The sequence below is a fragment of the Mesoplodon densirostris genome, chromosome 16, assembly GCF_025265405.1.
Source record: "Mesoplodon densirostris isolate mMesDen1 chromosome 16, mMesDen1 primary haplotype, whole genome shotgun sequence".
Taxonomy (NCBI): domain Eukaryota; kingdom Metazoa; phylum Chordata; class Mammalia; order Artiodactyla; family Ziphiidae; genus Mesoplodon; species Mesoplodon densirostris.
In genome coordinates, this window is record NC_082676.1 from 68,549,280 (window position 1) to 68,568,265 (window position 18,986).

Here is an 18,986-nt window from a genome sequence, read left to right on the forward strand (position 1 = left end):
GCCACCAGGGAAGCCCCAACAGTATAATTTTATAATGTATCAGAATTTAAGCTCATGGGATATGATACCTCTGATCATTTTGATGAAAAACCAACATGAATTATGCCACAGGTTTTAATCAGAATTTATTTTCTGCTCCTTTGGGCTTTCAGAGGCACTACAGTGATTTCCCAGGGCCTCCCTCCCTCTTCGCCTTTTATCTCCTTTATGGTCTTCAGTGGAACGAAGCGCAGGGAGCGTGTTTTACGTGCTTGCTGTTTTTTGGTAAATTTTGAGGTTCTGGCTTCCAGCTCCAGTACGGAAAGTCCTCTGTGACCTGGAGGGAAGATGGAACGCAAACTGCTAAATACGTTTTCTTTCTTCTAGGATTTTTAGGACCTCTTTAGTGACTTTAAGACTTAAAGGAGTTTAATTCAAAAATTAAAACATTTAACCCTAACCCTAAAAAATTTTCCAGTTTTATTGAGGTATAATTGACCTATAACACTCCATTAGTTTTAGTGGTACAACATGGTGATTTGATATACACATATATTGTGAAATGATCACGGCAATAAGTTCACAGCCATCACCTCACATGGGTTGACAGCTAAGGTAAGGGTGCTGCACCTCACATCCCCAGAACTTAGTTATCTTCTAACTGGGAGTTTGTACCTTTTGACCACCTGCACCCTCCAACTTTGGCAACCACCAGTCTCTTCTCGGTATTTATGGGTTTGTTTTTTTTTTTAGGTTTCGTAATATAAGTAAGATCAGACAGTGTCTTTCTTTGTCCAACTTTTTCCACTCAGTGTAAAGCCCTCACGGTCCATCCATGTCGTCACGCATGGCAGGATCTCCTCCTTTTGTGGCTGACTGGTATCCCACTGTGTGGCGAGACCACATCTTCTTTATCCCTTCATCACCAGCGGACATTTAGGTTGCTTCCATGTCTTGGCTGTTAGTTTAATTAGACATTTATTTTCACTCCCTTCCTCTTTAATGACTGAAACTTTATTTCAAATGCATATTTAATCTGCTTCCCTTACTTGTTGTTAAGGGCTGGATGGAGGGTGGGTCATTGTCCTTTTACTCCTCTCTTGCTTCTGTGCCTCCACTGGTACCCATTGCCTTCTGGCATTTTCACCAGCTGCAGCTCCTCTCCACTGCCCAGCTGTGGCTCATGTGCTGGATGGCGAGTCTGCTGATCTTGGCTCCCGGCCTGCTCGGTGCTGTGACCCCAAGCGCTTTCCCTGGGTTCCGTGTGGAATGGGAACCCTGGAGGGCAAAAGCTGTTTATGGTGTGGTCCTCACATGTTTCTATTATAATTGTTACTATTATTAGTATTAGTGTAAAGCATGCCAGAAGACATCTCTCTGGGGCTTAGTATGTGCCAGGCACCGTGCGAGAGTAAACCCTCTTTGTGCTTACGTCACTGAACCCTCACAATGACCCTAGCAGGTGGGCACTGGGATCACCGCCATTCTGCACATGAGAAGACTGAGGTGCAGCAGAGTAACTGAGGAAGGTCACTCAGCGTCTAAGTGGCAAAGCCGGGAATGGAACCAGCCGGCATCTCTAGAGCCCGAGCTTCATTCTATAACACACCCGCTCTTGATTTGTTTTCCTTTTCATTGTCCTTCTGAATTCATCACATCTATTGGGATGCCTTCTCTGCTGCTCAGACTCAAGTAGGTCCAGTAAGAGGGGAGCAGGAAGGGTTGAGGCCAGGGGGTCGTACATCTCGGAGCAGTGATGTTAATCCAGAATTTTAGTCCTGTTTTTGTTGGGGGAGATTTTACTGGTTCTTTCAAGTCATTTCTGTGCCTCCTGTGTATGTAAGTCACTGTTTATCTGCCTGCCCCGTGCGGGACTCTGGGTATATGGTGCTGTCCCTGCTGTGAAGGAGCTTCCAGTCTGGTGGGGAGAGAGAGGGCACATGGCTGCTTCTGTTAGAGCAGAGAGAGCCTCTCATTCTGTAAAACCACCTCTGAAACTGCCAGAGCTCATGGCAAACCACTGATGACCTGTGGCTGGTCCAGAAGGGTGTGCACGCTTGTTTTCACTTTCATAAAATGCAGTCCAAAGAGCTGCTGCTGCCGGTGCCTGGGGCTTTCCCGTGCCCCCACCGTCTCGCTGCCTTTGCCTGAGAACAGCTCTGACCCCGTGCAGCCTCTGTGCTGTGCACACACTCCCTCGTTTACCACTTGTGTATGAGCGAGTTCTCTCTACGGAAACAAGTATGGGGCCAGAACCTTCAGTCATTTCAGTGTGATGCATGCTTTGAAGGACTGACCGACAGGGGTGGGTCCTAAGATAGCGGTGGCCGATGGTGTCTGTTCCCTGTTTATCTCCTTGACCCTTCACACTAATTCCCACCTGCAGGGCCGTTAACTCTTGATGCGTGTACTGGGCTTCTAAGTAGCACCCTGGCTACTCACAGTGGAAACACCCCACTTGTTTCTCTTCCCCAAACTCTAGGGCCTCTTCCCCTCCTGTTGCCCTGACCTGGAGCACTGGCCAGACGAACCTCAGAGCAGAGGTCAGGTTTACCAGGACTCTCCTGGATTTAGCGCTGAAAACCCTTCATTCCCAGAAACCCTTTGGTCCAGGGCAAACTGGGGCAGCTGGTCACCCTAGAAGTCGCCACGCAGCAGGGAGGTGCCCGGAGCTACCTGAGCCAGGTGGGGTCCTCAGTGCAGGGTGCACATGTTCAGTCCTGTGAGCATGGGAGGTGAGGTGGGGCTGAGGGTGACCGTCCTCCTCGCACCCACCTCATCTTATCCCCCCAGGGCCTCCCCACATTGCTTGGCTTCTTGGAGTAGCTGGATTTCTACCACGGTGCCAGCAGTAGGTGCTCCAAGGGACAGGAAGTGGAAGCGCCAGCCCGTGAACCAGGTCTGGCAAGTGGCCCCACATCACCCCCCAGATGCTGTTGGTCAGAGCAGTTTCTCAGCCCACCCAGCTTCAAGGGGAGGGGTGGAGACCCACCTTGCAGTGGAAAGAGTGTCAGAGTTTGTGGCCATCTTTACTCCCCCCCCAGCTCGTAACTCTGGTACTCTCAAAGGGTTTTCTCTGGGCCCTCTTCAAATAATTGCTGTAGGGGGAAATCCCTACCGCGCAAATCCATCAGCTCTCCCCTCTCCTGCAGAATGAGCCTGAGGTGAAGGGCGCTTTATTGGACCCCCAGCCTGAGTGGGCCCTCTGCAGCCAGGAATGTCCATCCTTCGCATGAACGCTGAAAGCACCCTTCAGTGGGGGTCATTCACCACTCTCAGAGTTGAGATTTGAGCATGCATTGCTTTTATAGTTAGGAAAAAACCAAATGTTATACCAGAATGGAATAGTTGAAAAGAGGGATCTCCACTCTCAAGCGTCTTGTTCCAACTCCGAGCTGTTTGTGATGGAGCCAGGAAAGCATTCACCCAAATCAGAAGCTTCCACGGTATTAAAAAGAGCTACCTGCGTATTCCCTGCAGGGCTGATCTGTCGTGGGCGGCAGAGAGCTAGAGAAATGTGGGAGGATGTGTAGGGAGTGCAGCAGCTGTCTGCCTGCCTCCCCTCTCTTCCCTCTGGGGTACCCCATCATACCCCAGCCCCTACAGGTTCATCTCGCAGAGAAAGTGCCAGAAGGAGTAAGACCACGTCTAGTGTTTGCTTCATGGTTAGTGTTTAATTTTTCACGGGTTTGCTTAATTTTCTTCTTTTTTTACTACTTAAAACATTTTAGCAGCATGAGTGAGCTTTCAGTGGAAGCCTATTTTATGTATTTTGGTGATGGCTGTGATGCCCGAGGCATTATTGTTCATGTAACTTTAGGAAATCACAGTGTGGGATCACATTTTTCCTGTGATCTGAATATGTAGACCCTGAATCAATAAGGTTGTAAACTCTTCCTATTTTCCCTGCTGAAAGATTCAGACTTTTCTTTTCATCCTGAGTTATTTCAAGTCTTTGGACAGTGACAACAGTGAAAGGAGTTTCTTTCCACCTATACCTGTATCTTCTTCTTTTTTTTTTTTTTTTTTGCGGTACGCGGGCCTCTAACTGTTGTGGCCTCTCCCGTTGCGGAGCACAGGCTCCGGACGCACAGGGTCAGCAGCCATGGCTCACGGGCGCAGCTGCTCCATGGCATGTGGGATCTTCCCGGACCGGGGCACGAACCCATGTCCCCTGCATTGTCAGGTGGACTCTCAACCACTGCGCCACCAGGGAAGCCCATGTATCTTCTTTTTAAAAATTGCCTTTATTTCTTCTGATTGAATTGCTATTATAGATTCTCCTGGGCAAGAATAAAGAGCTGGTCTCGCAATTCACGGCCAGAAATATGGAGGAAGCTCAGGAAAAGAGATAAAGGGGACGAAAGAGAATAAGAACAGTAGGTAGAAGGAGTCTGAGAGGAAGAGGATGGATGGGGCAGCATAGCTACCAGGATGAGCCCGTCCTCATCTCCCTGGACCCAGAGGTATTCCTCGCACAAAACAACAAGACACTGTGATATGTGAGGTGCTGTGCCGTGTCCTCGGGGTCCTGAACCACTGCCTTGTCACTGACCCTGGTTTTAGGTGACACAGACACTTAGGCAGGAAAGGAGAGCTGGTAAAATCAGGTGGTTGTTAACTTTGGAATAATCAACTAAGCAAATCAAGGAAATCATGAAGAGCTAGGATTGAAAAACAAAAATGGGTAGAACTGGCCATTTGGGCAGAGGGAAGGTAAATTATGGTAGCTACAGAAATGACATAGCGTAAGTGTAAAGCAAAAAGAGAAATGAGGAAGTTGATCCTCAAAATACTGAAGAGAGGGCTTCCCTGGTGGCGCAGTGGTTGGGAGTCCGCCTGCCGATGCAGGGGACACGGGTTCGTGCCCCGGTCCGGGAGGATCCCACATGCCACGGAGCGGCTGGGCCCGTGAGCCATGGCCGCTGAGCCTGTGCGTCTGAAGCCTGTGCTCCGCAACGGGAGAGGCCACAGCAGTGAGAGGCCCGCGTATCGCCAAAAAAAAAAAAAAATACTGAGGAGAGTAAAAGAAAAGGAAGGAAGAACAGAAAATATGCATGGATTTGGCCAGAATCAGTCACAGGTCTCTATGAAACTCCTGCGTGACAGCTTTGGCCCAGGCTGCAGTCTGCCGGGTGGGCTCTGTCGGCCCTGCACCTTTTTGCGTGTGTGAGGCTGTAGTATCCCCAAAGCTTTGATCTTCTAGGGTTTTTACCACCTCATAGATGAAAATGGCATCTCATCGTAGTTCTAATGTGCAGTGTGTGTTTGAACAGTTTTCAGATGTTTGAGTGACTTATATTAAATTTCTGTGAACTGTTTAGGTTCTTTATTTCTGTGAGCTTTTTACATAAGCTATGACTTGCAGATATTTTTTCATTTATTTTGTCATTTGTCCTTTGACCTTGCTTAGGGGATTATTTGCTAGACAGTCATTTTTCATCCTTAATTAGTTGATTATCATGTTTTGGAACTGTTTGTTGGATTTTTACTGTGCTTTTGTATCATGTAAGGTGTGTCTGGCCCACAGTACTCTTTGGAGTTTTCCTAGCTATTCTTTTTTTGGCCGCACCACGTGGCTTGCAGGATCTTAGTTCTCCGACCAGGGATCGAACCAGGGCCCCTGGCAGTGAGAGCACCAAGTCCTAACCACTGGATGACCAGGGAATTCCCCTAGCTATTCTTTTTTTTTTTTTTTTTTTTTTTTTTTTTTTTTGCGGTATGCGGGCCTCTCACTTTTGTGGCCTCTCCCGTTGCGGAGCACAGGCTCCGGACGCGCAGGCTCAGCGGCCATGGCTCACGGGCCCAGACACTCCGCGGCATGTGGGATCTTCCCGGACCGGGGCACGAACCTGTGTCCCCTGCATCGGCAGGCGGACTCTCAACCACTGCGCCACCAGGGAAGCCCCCCCTAGCTATTCTTAATTGTTATTTTTCTATATGCATTTTTAAATCAGCTTGTCTAGTTCCAGAAAATAATCTGTTATTTGATTTGCATTAAATTTATAAATTCATAATTCCTTTGTTTCATGATAATACTTACTCTTAGCATATTTCCTTACCTCCCTTAACTGTTTTGGGACAAACTGCAGCCCTGGCAGGACGCCAGCCCTCAGCTTACCCTGGGCCCGTGCAGCTGAATGTGGCTGGAGACAACGTCCACATCAACTGGCCTCACGGTCATGACCTTGACCTGCAAGTTGGCTCAGCAATTGTGATACGTCGGCCTGTTCATTCACTCGACTGTTCTCTCTCCTGAAAGCTCCATCCTTACTTCCCATTTTCCTGAGAAAACGGAAGCACTCAGAAGAGAACTTCCAGAATTCCGCCTGCTCCACCTGCTAACATCTGCACCAGGAACCAGCCTGCCTTCCTTCGAGGTGGCTGGCCCCATGCTCTCACCTGTGCAGGGACTGAGCAGGGACGTTCTTCTGCACCATCTTCTGTCTCTGAGTCAGTTTTGCTCCCTCCGCCCAGACCATCCCCACCAGCTTGCAGGTCTGCTGTTGGTCCCCCCATTGTGGAGACAGCCTGTCAGCCCCACCTCCAGCTCCTGCCCCAGTTCTCTGCTCCACTTGACTGCGTGGTCTCTGGAGGGCTGTCTGCCCCCATCCCACTCCAGTCCGCCTTTGCCTCTCTCACCGCTGTAACTGCTCTTGGCGAGGCGCCATGCCCTCCACTTGGCCGGGTTAGTTCTCATCCTCAGCTCAGCGGCCCATCAGCAGGTTGAGTCCTGTTGCTTCCTCCCTCCTCGGTGGGACAGTAGTCGTTCACTGGGCGTTTAGGACTCCGCACTCTCCTGCTTTTCCTCGGGCTTCACCACTTGCCGCTTCTCAGTCCTTGGTTACTTCTCCCTACTTCCTCGGCTTTGTAACATTAGAGGGCTCTAGCCTTTGAACTTTTCTCATTTACACTGGGTCCTTGGGCATATTGTTCAATGGCTTTTATTTATTTATTTATTTATTTTCTTTTTGTGGTATGCGGGCCTCTCACTGTTGTGGCCTCTCCCGTTGCAGAGCACAGGCTCCAGACGCGCAGGCTCAGCGGCCATGGCTCACGGGCCCAGCCGCTCCGCGGCATATGGGATCCTCCCAGACCGGGGCACGAACCCGTATCCCCTGCATCGGCAGGCGGACTCTCAACCACTGCGCCACCAGGGAGGCCCTGTTCAATGGCTTTTAAAAGCCATCTAGGGAATTCCCTGGATGTGTTCCAGGACTCCACACTTCCATTGCAGGGGGCACAGGTTCGATCTCTGGTCAGGGAACTAAGATCCTTCAAGCCGCATGGTGTGGCCAAAAAAATAAAATAAAAATTAAATTCTTGGGCTTCCCTGGTGGTGCAGTGGTTGAGAGTCCGCCTGCCGATGCAGGGGACACGGGTTCGTGCCCCGGTCCGTGAAGATCCCACATGCCTTGGAGCGGCTGGGCCCGTGAGCCATGGCCGCTTAGCCTGCGCGTCCGGAGCCTGTGCTCCGCAACAGGAGAGGCCACAACAGTGAGAGGCCCGTGTACTGCAAAAAAAACCCCAAAAAACAAACAAACAAAAAAACAACCGAATTGAAAAATTGGTGGAAGACCTAAATAGACATTTCTTCAAAGAAGACATACCGATGGCCAAGAGGCACATGAAAAGATACTCAACATCACTAATTATTAGAGAAATGCAGATCAAAACTACAATGAGGTATCACCTCACACCAGTCAGAATGGCCATCATCAGAAAATCTACAAATAATAAATTCTGGAGAGGGTGTGGAGAAAAGGGAACCCTCCTACATGGTTGGTGGGAATGTAAATTGATACAGTTGCTATGGAGAACAGTATTGAGGTTCATTACAAAACTAAAAATAGAACTACCATATGACCCAGCAGGCCCACTACTGGGCATATACCCTGAGAAAACCATAATTCAAAAAGACTCGGGCCTCCCTGGTGGCGCAGTGGTTGAGAGTCCGCCTGCCGATGCAGGGGATACGGGTTCGTGCCCCGATCTGGGAGGATCCCATATGCCGCGGAGCGGCTGGGCCCGTGAGCCATGGCCGCTGGGCCTGCGCATCCGGAGCCTGTGCTCCGCAACGGGAGAGGCCACGACAGTGAGAGGCCCGCATACCGAAAAAAAAAAAAAGACTCATGTACCCCAGTGTTCTTTGCAGCACTATTTACAATAGCCAGGACATGGAAGCAACCTAAATGTCCATCAACAGAGGAATGGATAAAGAAGATGTGGTACGTGTAATTGAGTGGGCCAAAAAGTTCATTCAGGTTTTTCTGTTAAGATGTTATCAAGCCTGAACGAACTTTTTGGCCAACCCAATACAATGGAGTATTACTCAGCCATAAAAAGGAACGAAAGTGGGTCATTTATAGAGATGTGGCTAGACCTAGAGACTCATACAGAGTGAAGTTAGTCAGAAAGAGAAAAACAAATATATTAACACATATATGTGGAATCTAGAAAAATGGTACAGACGAACCTATTTGTAGGGCAGGAGTAGAGATGCAGACATAGAGAACGGAGATGTGGACACAGAGGGGGAAGGGGAGGGTGGGACGAATTGGGAGATTAGGTTTGACATAAACACACTACCATGTGTAAAATAGCTAGTGGGAGCCTGCTGTATAGCACAGGGAACTCAGCTCGGTGCTCTGTGATGACCTAGATGGGTGGGATTGGGGGTAGGGGGTGGGAGGGAGGTCCAAGAGGGAGGGGATATGGAGATATATGTATACATATAGCTGATTCACTTCATTGTACAGCAGAAACTAACACAACATTGTAAAGCAATTATACTCCAATTTAAAAAAATAGTGTATTTCCTCCAGCTTCTATTGATAATATTTGACATGGCCACAGTGCCCTTAATAAGACCAGGAAATTAACTTTGCTGAAGCGCTGTCGACTGACCTACAGACCTTGCGTGAATTCTGCCAGTGTTCCCACTGGCGTCCTTTTCCTGGTCCCAGGATCCAGTCCAGAACCCACGTTGCACTTGGTCGTTGCGTCTCTTCCTTAATCTCTTCCAGGGGGTGACGGTTCCTGGGTCCTTCCTTGTCTTTTGTGGCCACTTCGGAAGGGTGGCTAGTTTGGTCAGTTTGTCTGTCCATGTCCCGCAGCATGTGTTTGCCTGAAGTCTTCTCGACATTAGGTTCAGGTTGTGCGTTTTGGCAGGAACACCACGGAGGTGATCTTGTACATTAGATCCTGGGTACACGCTATCGATCAGTCTGCTTATTTGCCAGATTTCTCTCTGGTCAAGTTATTCTTTTCCTCTTTGTGTAAATATCCTGTGTGGAGATACTGTGAGACTGCCAACATCCTGATATCCAACACACCCCACCCACTGATTTTATCTTCATCACTGGTCTTTGCTGCAGCAGTTATCACTGAAGTATTTGCCTAGTCGGTCCATCTTTTTAAGTGTCAGCTGTGCTGCCTGGGAGGTGGGGAAGGTCATCAGGGTGCCTTCGTTACCAACTGTGAAAAAAGCAGGTCACCACATAGTCTTTCTCAAGTTCAAAGGAGCGAGCTTCCCTTGCTAGCCGAGTGTTTCATTTTTTTTTTTTTTTTTTTTTTTTTTCCGGTATGCGGGCCTCTCACTGTTGCGGCCTCCCCCATTGCGGAGCACAGGCTCCGGACGCGCAGGCTCAGCGGCCATGGCTCACGGGCCCAGCCGCCCCGCGGCATATGGGATCCTCCCAGACCGGGGCACGAACCCGTATCCCCTGCATCGGCAGGCGGACTCTCAACCACTTGCGCCACCAGGGAGGCCCGAGTGTTTCATTTTTAAATAGGCAGGGGAGTTGATTTTTTTCCAGTGTCTTTTTCTCTAAGTATTAACCTGGTGAATGCCCTTCCTAATCAGGGGCTGTGCTGACTCACCTTTCACTGGTCACTGCACCGTGTTCCTCTGGTGTGTGTGCCTGCGAGAAACTGCCCACATGTTCCTGTACAGTTTTTTGCCTCTGTATTCAAAGGCGAAAATGGACTATGCTTTTTTTTTTTTTTTTTTTTTTTTTTGTATATCCAGTTTTTATGTTAGGGTAATACTAGCCTTGCAGGATAAATTGGAAAGCGTTTCATCGTTTTCCGTTGGCCTGGACCAATTTAATCAACAGAAAATATCTGTTTTAATAGATCTTGTCGGTCCAGCCCTTTGGGTGGCCTTCCTTGGTCACGGCCCTGGTCAGGATTTCCAGGACCCTTGAGCCCCTGTAGGCAGTTTGCCTGTGTCTCCTTTCCATCTGGAGTTTCAAATGCATCAGGAGGAAGCGTACAGATTTTTTGGGGGGGTGATTTAGAACGATCCCTGCATCTAGAATCATACCCTTTTCTCATTGTGGTTTGTTAGATGTATTTTCCCCCTTTGCTCTCTGTCAGAGTTTTTAATATTTTTTCAGAAAACTAGCTCTTATTTAAGGAGACATACATAGCAACCAAATGAAATGTGTGCCCTTGTTTGGATCCTGACTGAAACAAACTAAGTTTTAAAAAGATTTTAAGATAATTATGGAAATTTAAATGAGGACTAGACATTTGATACTATTAAGGTATAATATTGTTAGATATGTCAATGGTTTTAAGGGGTTTTTTTTAGAGTCTTTATGTTAGATGTCATATTAAAATGCTTAGGGGATAAGGAAAAAAAAAAGAAAGCTAGCTCTTAATTTATGAAGTCTGGTTGTATTTTTGTTTGATATTTTATTTTTTCCCCTTAATCTTCACTTTCGAAATTCTGCGTACCTCTTGTGTGTGGTCTATTTGGCTTCTTTTCCTGGTTCCATATTTCACGTACTTTCAGTCTTCTTCCCTGACAGGCGCATTTAAGGCCCAAAACTTCACTTTTGCTTGGCTCCTCTTTCCCCCATCAGCAGCTCCCGCGGGCCTGACCTTTGACATACACACAGAATCCAGCAGCTACACACGGCATCTGTGGCCCCCGCCCCGCCTCTCCTCCCACCCAAATTGTCGCGACAGCTCCCTAGTGGGTCTTCCGCCTCCACAGCAGCCCGAGTGAGTCACTTCTCCACGGATGCTGATCCTCAGGTTAGAACAAGCTTTCAGGTTTGGGAAACATTTTGGGATTCCCTCTGTCTTCTCAACAACAGATACAAGAACAATTACATATATATGTGTCCATGGGGGTGGGGAGCTTGCCGGCCACTTGAGCGCTGGGGCTGTAGCCCAGGAGGTGGCGGGAGCTGATGGCAGGTGGTCCGGAGCAGAGACTCCCTCTGGACAAGGGTCAGAGTTTACAGGCTCAGTCCTTTGAATCCATCTTTAAACACTGAGGCTGCTCCTGCTGTGTGTCTTTTGTCCCCAGAGGCCCTGAATTGGGTCAGAACCTTGCCGTGAAGCCCCTCCAGGGCCACTCTGCTCCCAAGGTGAAAGACTTCTTCCCTAGTCTGTGTCCTAGACCGTGTCCAGCCTTGGCTCGGCCCAGCACACGAGAGGTTGTGCAGTGAGGTGAAATGACGGTATTAATATATTCCAATAATAAACACATGAGAAACTCATAATAAAAAGCCAGCGACATGGAGAGGCCCTGAACTTAACTATAAACCCTCGCCCATTATCACAGTCCCAGGGAAAAGTTACAGGTCAAGTTTAAGTTCTGTGTCATATTCAGGTCTAAAGGAGTTAAAGTCTGAAATCAGACCCCGTGGCCGGACGAGCTCAGAAGCTGCCCTCCCTGGTTTCTCACTCAGCTGCTCTCGGTGGAGGGGAGTCTGCCTGGTGGAATAGGTTCTTTCAGAGCCCTGGCCTGGCTCTGTCACACACAGAGTCCACTCTGTCACACACAGGTCCACTTGAGCCCTTCAGGGCCTCAGACACTGCATCGTTCTCTTGCGCCTCAGTGAGGAGACCAGGCATCCTTGGACACGGGTATCCCAGGCAGCAGGACGCCGAGGACACCGGCCGAGCCCGGGGAAGTCTGAGCAAAGCTGGTGGTCAGGGATGACCTTGCCTTGAGCCTCCCTGTCGTGCAGGATGGGCAACTTCAGAGCTTCAGCTAGGACGAGAATTTAACCTCCCAGTGAGGGGTTAATTTTGGTCCTAGGCATTTACCATCTTAATGTCCGTTTCCCCAGAAGCTGCTCCTGTTCTTAGGTCTGCAGTTGGAATTGGGGACGCCCCTTTGGGGACAGGTGCCCTCACCCTCCTTCGAGGAGGCACTTTCCATCCTGGGCCACAGGGCCTGTCCCCCAGTGTCTCTTACTGTGGAGTCCCGGTCCCCAGATGCCTGCTGCCTAGAGCGGGTGTCTCCCTCCAAGGCCTGGACCACCGCAGAGCCAAGCAGAGACCGGCAGTTGGGAGGGACTTGGGCCCAGGGAGAAGCCGCAAGATTCCGGTCAAGGTTGCTGTTCTGCGGCCTCTGTGACCCTGAATGTGGCATGGAGTCAGATGGTGGTTCTGACGTGCCCACCTGGGCCTGGCCCTCACGCTCTGAGAAATCCAAAGGGCCTGGAATGTACCCTGTTTCTGACAACTGAGTATTTCCCCAGCCAAGGTACTTAGGAGACGCCGTTCCTTGAGCCCTGGTCTCTGCTCTCCAAGCCCCCTCGAGCTAGATCCTTACCCCAGTGGTGGTTCCCCCCTGGGCTGAGCTCTCTGGGGAGCCGGGGGCCAGGAAGCAATCGGACTCTGTAGAACGGACAGAGCTGCCCTAGCGCCAGGCACCCCCCAGGGCCACACTCCCACGGGGACCAAACTCCTCCAGCCCCATGGCCCTAGCCTCACCACCTGCTTAATTTGAGTCTCCGATTCCACACGTTTGCTTGATTTCTTGGTTCCCAGCCTGTCACTCGATGTTGGGGTCTCCATCAGTAACCCCTTTCCCCTGCGTGCCCAGGCTCAGAACAGGTTGAAAGGAGAACAGAGAGGAAGACTGGGCGGTGAGGATGCATCCTGACGGCAGAGGGAGCCGCCTTTGGCGGGGAGCTTAGATGGGCGGGCCTGAGGCTCAATGTCTGGTGCGGGTGTCCAGGACCGTCTGCAGAGGTGGGCCGAGCTCCAGCCGGGTCCCAGCTGCGCAGGGCCGACCCTGGAGAGCAGAGAACACTTGTGTGCAGGGCCTTCTGCTCTCCCCAGTTTTCTTCAAAAGCATCTTCTTCAGTTTTGTTTTCTGCTATTCCCCCCAACCCCCCACCTTTTGTTCATATACTCCCCCCACTCCCCTTTGCCCATATACCACATGGACAGTCGTAGGAGTGATAGCAGTAGTTGTGACCAGGTTTCCTGCACGCTGACTGCCGGGCTCCGGGCCCGGTGCCCTGCCTGTACTAACTCACGTGCACCCTCCTTGTGGTGACTGGCCTGTTGTCATCCTGGAACAGACTGGGGCACAGAGAGGCGGGGCAGGGCTTCTCGTTGGGTGGTGGCAGGCAGTCAGCTTTTGCAGGTGAATGGGGCGCTCTGGTTTGGGGCTGGTAGAGCCCTTGGACCCTGCAGGGTTGGCCCCAGTGGGGAGTTTTTCTGCTGGAAACATGGGGGACTTATATTTAAGAGTGACTTGATTATATCATCACTGGAGCCTAGATGTAGTTTTGTAGATATGTTTCTGTCTTTTAAGATTATTTTAAAAAAAGTTTTTATTTTCTCTGGCCAATGTAATTTTTCTTGGGGGCTTTACTCTTTGATGTGGACTGGAAAAGAATGTTACCATTTTAAGATCTCTTAAAACATGTCTTTGGATTTGTTATCCGAACAAATGGAAATTCAGATAATAGTTCTGTTCTTAACTGAAGGAAAACAGGAAAAGAAAATAAATTTCTTGCTACTTGGAATGATAAACACGGTGAAGCATATGCCATATATCCTGACAACAGAAATTCAAGGTCGGAAATAATTCCTTTCCTCCTGAGTCTGCCTTCAGCTTCCCTGCGGAGTGCAGGAGCTGAAATTTGTTCCTAATTGTAGCCGTAATTTTAGCCTGCAATTAAACACATGATTTCATCCCAGCTGATGTCTTTTTAGCTCTTCTGACATGCATAACACAAAAGCTCTGTAGATTGGAGCGGCCACTTTTATCTGATGGGAGGTCACAGGAAGTCACCGTTATCTGAGCATGACTGGCTGCCCAGTGGGAAGTAGATTCATCTTGCCTCTAAAAAGGGCACACAGCTCGGTTTCCAGGGCTACTGTCTGTGCCTGTTCTGCTGAGACCCTCTGTGAGGTCAAGAGTCATCGGAGCGAGTGCCAGCAGGTGGGGCGGAGTTGAGCTGGTGGGAGTCCCTTGCTGCTGCAGCGGGTCTGGTATCCAGAGCCCTGGAGCCGAGCTGCTCTGGGGAGGGAGCTGGAGGGGCTCCTGGTCCAGGCCCGTCCTGGGCTGCTCTTCTCCTCGGCCTGTCCCCCAGAGATTGGCCTGTCCTCCGGAGGTCAGCCTGTCTCCCTGGAGGTCGGCTTGTCTGCCCAGGGGTCAGCCATCTCCCCGGAGGTCAGCCTGTCTCCCCAGAGGTCGGCTCTCTCCCCGGAGGTGAGCCTGTCCCCCAGAGGTCGTCCGCCCCATGAAGCGAGGGCTCCCTGCCCAGGGGAGTGTGGGGAGCACCAGAATGAAACAGGCTTCCCTCCTCCAGGTCCTGAGAGCCCATCCTTGCTGCGGTGCATGGTGACCCCCAGGGCTGGCATGCAGGCATGGTCCCCGAGTGTGATGCTGAGAGCAGACCCTGATTCTGCACAGGCACGTGCCGGCCGCGGCCCTGAGCGCTTCTGTGCTCGGGCTCCTTGAACTTTCACCATGACCCAGGGCTTCTCGTTGGTCTCCCTGTGGTGCAGGTGGGATGCCGAGGCCTCGGAGCTGGCTGGGGGCTGGGTCCAAGTCCTGTTGCCCTTCACATCCTGAACCCGGTGGAGCCTCCTCCAGGGAGCCCCTCTGATTCCCTCCCCATCCCCTAAGTGGGGGGACTCTTACCTCCAGGGTCGGGATTCCTCAGGGTTGAACGGTGCCGCATCATCACCACCCTGCACCCATCTGTCGCCTCTGAGACCCTGGGCCACGAGTGCCGGGCTGTCCGCGCCCCTGAGCTGAGCAGGGTCTTCTGGTCTCCAGCAGCGAGCCTGGCGCTTCACTGCTGTGAGTTAGTCTTCAGCGGGGCGTGGATCTCGCGCTGTCTGCTCCGTCATGGTGGGAGGGAGCAGAAGGGCTCACACTGGCTTTGCTCTGTGGACCCGGCACCTTCCCCCTGTTGGGTTGATCAGGAACGGCGTGCAGTCACTCGAGCAGGTGTCCGCATGTGTCATTGGCTGCGTTTGGACCCAGTGCACATCAGAAGTTCTCGGGAGGGTGGAGGCAACGTTCGGATGACTGCGCGGCACCAGCTCTCAGAGCGTGTGCTGGGCTTTCTTTACAAACGTCGTTTGTGAAGAACGTCGTTCAGCGTTCGGGGGTTGATCAGGTACAGTTTGATTGATCGGACACAGTTGGCGTGGGTTTGGGTTAGAAGGTTCGGAATAGGACCTGGAGAGGCGCTTACGGGGCGGTCCGTGGCCACTTTGGGGACGCACCCCGGGGAGCAGGACGGCTCTGCAGCCTCGCTGGGGCGAGGGGGAGCCGAGTGGCCCCCAGCTCTGGGCAGTCCTGTCCTGCGAGGACCGAGGTGTCCCCTCGGTTCTCTGGCCTGTGGGACCTTCTGTAGGTTGACCTGCCTTTTGGCCTCATGGTGAGGGACCCCCCCCGCCCGCCGTGTCTTACACAGAGGGCCCCGCGGGCCGCTCACAGGGCCGTGTATGAGGTGGTTCTGGGGGAGCCTCCTAAGCTGTTTGCCTACTGTGTTTGATTTGTTTAAAAAAGTTCATTAGGAAACACCCAGAGAACAGACACCGGGGGCTCACCGGCCAGGCAGTCTCGTGCTTCACGTGTCTCTCAACCGCCCTGCCCCCACCCGCCCGTGTGGAGGTCGTTACCGCCCTGCCTTTGCCGTTCGTCTTCCTGCCGTGTTTCTTCATGCATCTCTCTCCACAAGTGATAGAATTTGTTTTGGTGTTTGAACATACCATCTAAATGGTGTCGCACTGATGTGTTCTCACCACTGTTTAAAGATCACATTGTGGGTTTGAGATTTGCTGCGTTGACAGGTGTGGCCGCCGAATGGTATTCTGTGGGAGAATTCAGGCAGAGATTCTGCATTGGTTCCCCTCCGGGACAGTCACACTGGGTCCACTTTCTCTCTTATAAACACTGCCAGAGTGAACACCCTTGGCTGTCTCCTTTTGGATAAGAGATTCTAGAGCAGACGCCCCAAAGTGGAATTCCAGGCTTGTAGGGTTCAGCTTGAACTTGACCTCCACAGTGGTTGTACACTTTATCTTCTCAGTGTCTCGCAGGCCTGTTAACCCACGTTTTCCCTGACCCTGCCCTCTTGCCAGGTCTGCAGGGCATGTGGAGGCACCTCTGCCGTGTGGTTTTGTGTTTTCCTTACTCGGGGGCGCAGAGGGGGGAGTTGGGTGGTCCTGCTCCCGGGTTTCTGATTACACTGATGGAGGTTAGCTTTAATCTGAGGTCTCCACCTCTTGTGACCGTTGGAATTGCTCTTACAGACGGCAAGTTCGGTGCCTACATGCAAGTTCACATTCAGAACGATGGGCCTGTGACCATTGAACTGGAATCTCCGGCTCCTGGTGCTGCTACCTGCGACCCAAAGCAGGTAAGCCCAGAGTCAAGGGTCGGGTCTGTCTCCTGGGAGCCGGGAACATCTTTTGGCCTTGATTGAGTTCCTGGAGCACTTTTGAGTCTGAGGTGGAGAAAACGCCTCATCGTAGTAACCTAGAGTTTATTTGCTACATCCCTTCCCGAGAACGCACCTGTCGCCCCGCGTCTCTGGGCTGTGGCCTTGCCTCCACCTGACTCCATTCCAGAGCCCAGCCCTCCAGGCCAGTCCCGGGCGAGGTGCCTGGGCGTCCACAGGCCGCTGGGTGGCAGCAGAGGAGCGGCACAGCTCCCCTCGGCCGGACCCGGTCCCCAAGTGTGGAATGGTTGCGTGGAGTGGGTTTATCCCAGGTGTGGGTAGATGTGCCACCTGAGGGTCTTTGTAAATCCTTATTTTTCTAAAGCAACGTCTGACCTGGATTTGCTGCCAACTCTGTAAGCTTTCAGAAAAAATTTAATTAAAACAGAGAAAGGAAATCTGTGCTAGTCCTTGTGAGCTGTGTGCTTCCCATAGGTGCTTAGCACTTCTGAAGGCTTTAATTAATGCAGCTGCTCAGTGGCCTTTGAGAGGCAGGAGGGCGGGAGGAGTGAGAGCGGGGGACGGGCAGCCCTGTCCTCCCCCCCCCCCCCCCCCCCGCCTTCTGGGACACCGAAGTGGAAGGATGCAGGGGTGGTGGGGAGCATTATGTAAACGTAAAGCTCTGTGACCTGTTCAAAGTCATCATTTCCAAGGGGAACAGACCTTTTCTCTTATGTTACTGATTCTTTGGATTGATAGAGAAGCAGGATCACATCTGGCGCAGTAGTGTTGGGCTTGAAAGGTGATAATTGAAGTTCCTGGAATTACTGATAACACGAAAGAAAATCACAAGTGAAAAGTCCACATGAAAAATTAAACTTTTTATTTTGATGTAACTTGAGACTTACAGGCAAGTTGAAAAGAGTCAGAGTTTCCATAGGCCCTTTACCCGGCGTCCCCTAAATTTCCCGTCTTATGTAATCACGGTCTGCTCGTCAAAATGTTGACCTTAATATTGATACAATACTGTTGGCGACGCTACAACCTTACTTAAGTTTCACTAGTTTTCTCTAGTGTCCTTCATCTGTTTCACGATAATCTGGGATCCCACGTGGTGTTTACGGCCTTTCCCGGTCCTCGTGGCTTTGGTCTGCTGCTTCTGTAGAATGTTCCTCGGTTTCCTTCCCTGTGGTTACACTGAGGTTGTGCATTTGACAGGTTCATCTTTACCTGGTTTCGCAGGATAGTGGCCTCTCCCGGTTTCCTCTTGCCCCTGGCTGTTCTCCCTCTGCTTTTATTTGATCACTGTTTTGTTGTTTTGATTGATTATTCTGCTTCAACTGTATTTGGAGAGAAAATTTGGTCAAGTTTTTTCATTCTTAATATTTTTCTAGAAGTGATAGAATAATACATGAAATCTTTAGGCTCTTCAACCTTCTTGAGCAAGCACCCCCTCTTTTCTTCTTTACCATAAAGAAAAAGACAACATTTTTTAAACTTATTAACAGGCCATGCTAACTTGTTACAATAAGAAAGTTAGTTTCGTTGGTTCTGAATCTTTTAGGAGCTTTCTCTTCAAATGCAGGAATTGTCCTGAGTCAGTTTCAATTACTTGTTCTAGTTAATGGACTCCAGAAGCCTCAGACCCTATAAACTGCCCAGATCTCTGTCCCCGAACTGTCAGGAGGTAACGATAGGCAGGCACAGGGTCTCTGGGGGTGGCCTGTCTGCCTTTTCCCTTTCAGTAAGAACAGGCTTCCTCTTCGGGCTTATAGCTGATTTGTTCACTTTTGTGTTGTGTTTTAAAATACAGGTTCTTTAAACCTGAACAAATGAACAATGTGTGTGTGTGCTTTTTTTTTCCTAATTGAAGTATAGTTGATTTGCAATGTTGTGTTAGTTTCTGCCGTACAGAAGAGTGATTCAGTTATACATATACATGTATCTATTCTTTGTCCTATTCTTTTCCATTGTGGTTCATTATAGGATACTGAATGTAGCTCCCTGCTCTACAGTAGGTCCTTGTGTGTGTGTGTGTGTGTGTGTGTGTGTGTGTATTTAGGCATCAGGTGTCTTTTTAGTGTGTGACAGTGTGTTGCGGGGGAGGAAGTGCCGTGACCTGGTCCCTGCTCCAGGGACGGATTCAGGGCAGCATAAACCGGGAAGGTTCTTGACAGTGACGGGGGTAAAGGACAGTGTCCGACAGCTTGGGACACATCACAAGGACACCACTTCATGCTCCACCTTAAACCCCTCGGTGCCTTCCAGAGACATCTGGGTTCCAACCTGAGCCACGTGCCCGGCTGCTGTGGCTCGCGGCCTGCTCTGCACCAGCCCCCTCAA

General features: G+C 50.6%; 1 protein-coding gene across 2 annotated transcripts in view; it reads left to right on the forward strand.

The window, feature by feature from the left end:
- Positions 1–18,986, forward strand: part of DTD1 (D-aminoacyl-tRNA deacylase 1) — a 116,744-nt gene that overhangs the window by 10,539 nt on the left and 87,219 nt on the right. For both annotated transcript variants that reach the window (XM_060077879.1, XM_060077880.1), the window contains exon 4: positions 16,516–16,622. In XM_060077879.1, coding sequence (XP_059933862.1) covers positions 16,516–16,622 — 107 coding nt within the window. The remainder of the gene's footprint in view (positions 1–16,515; positions 16,623–18,986) is intronic.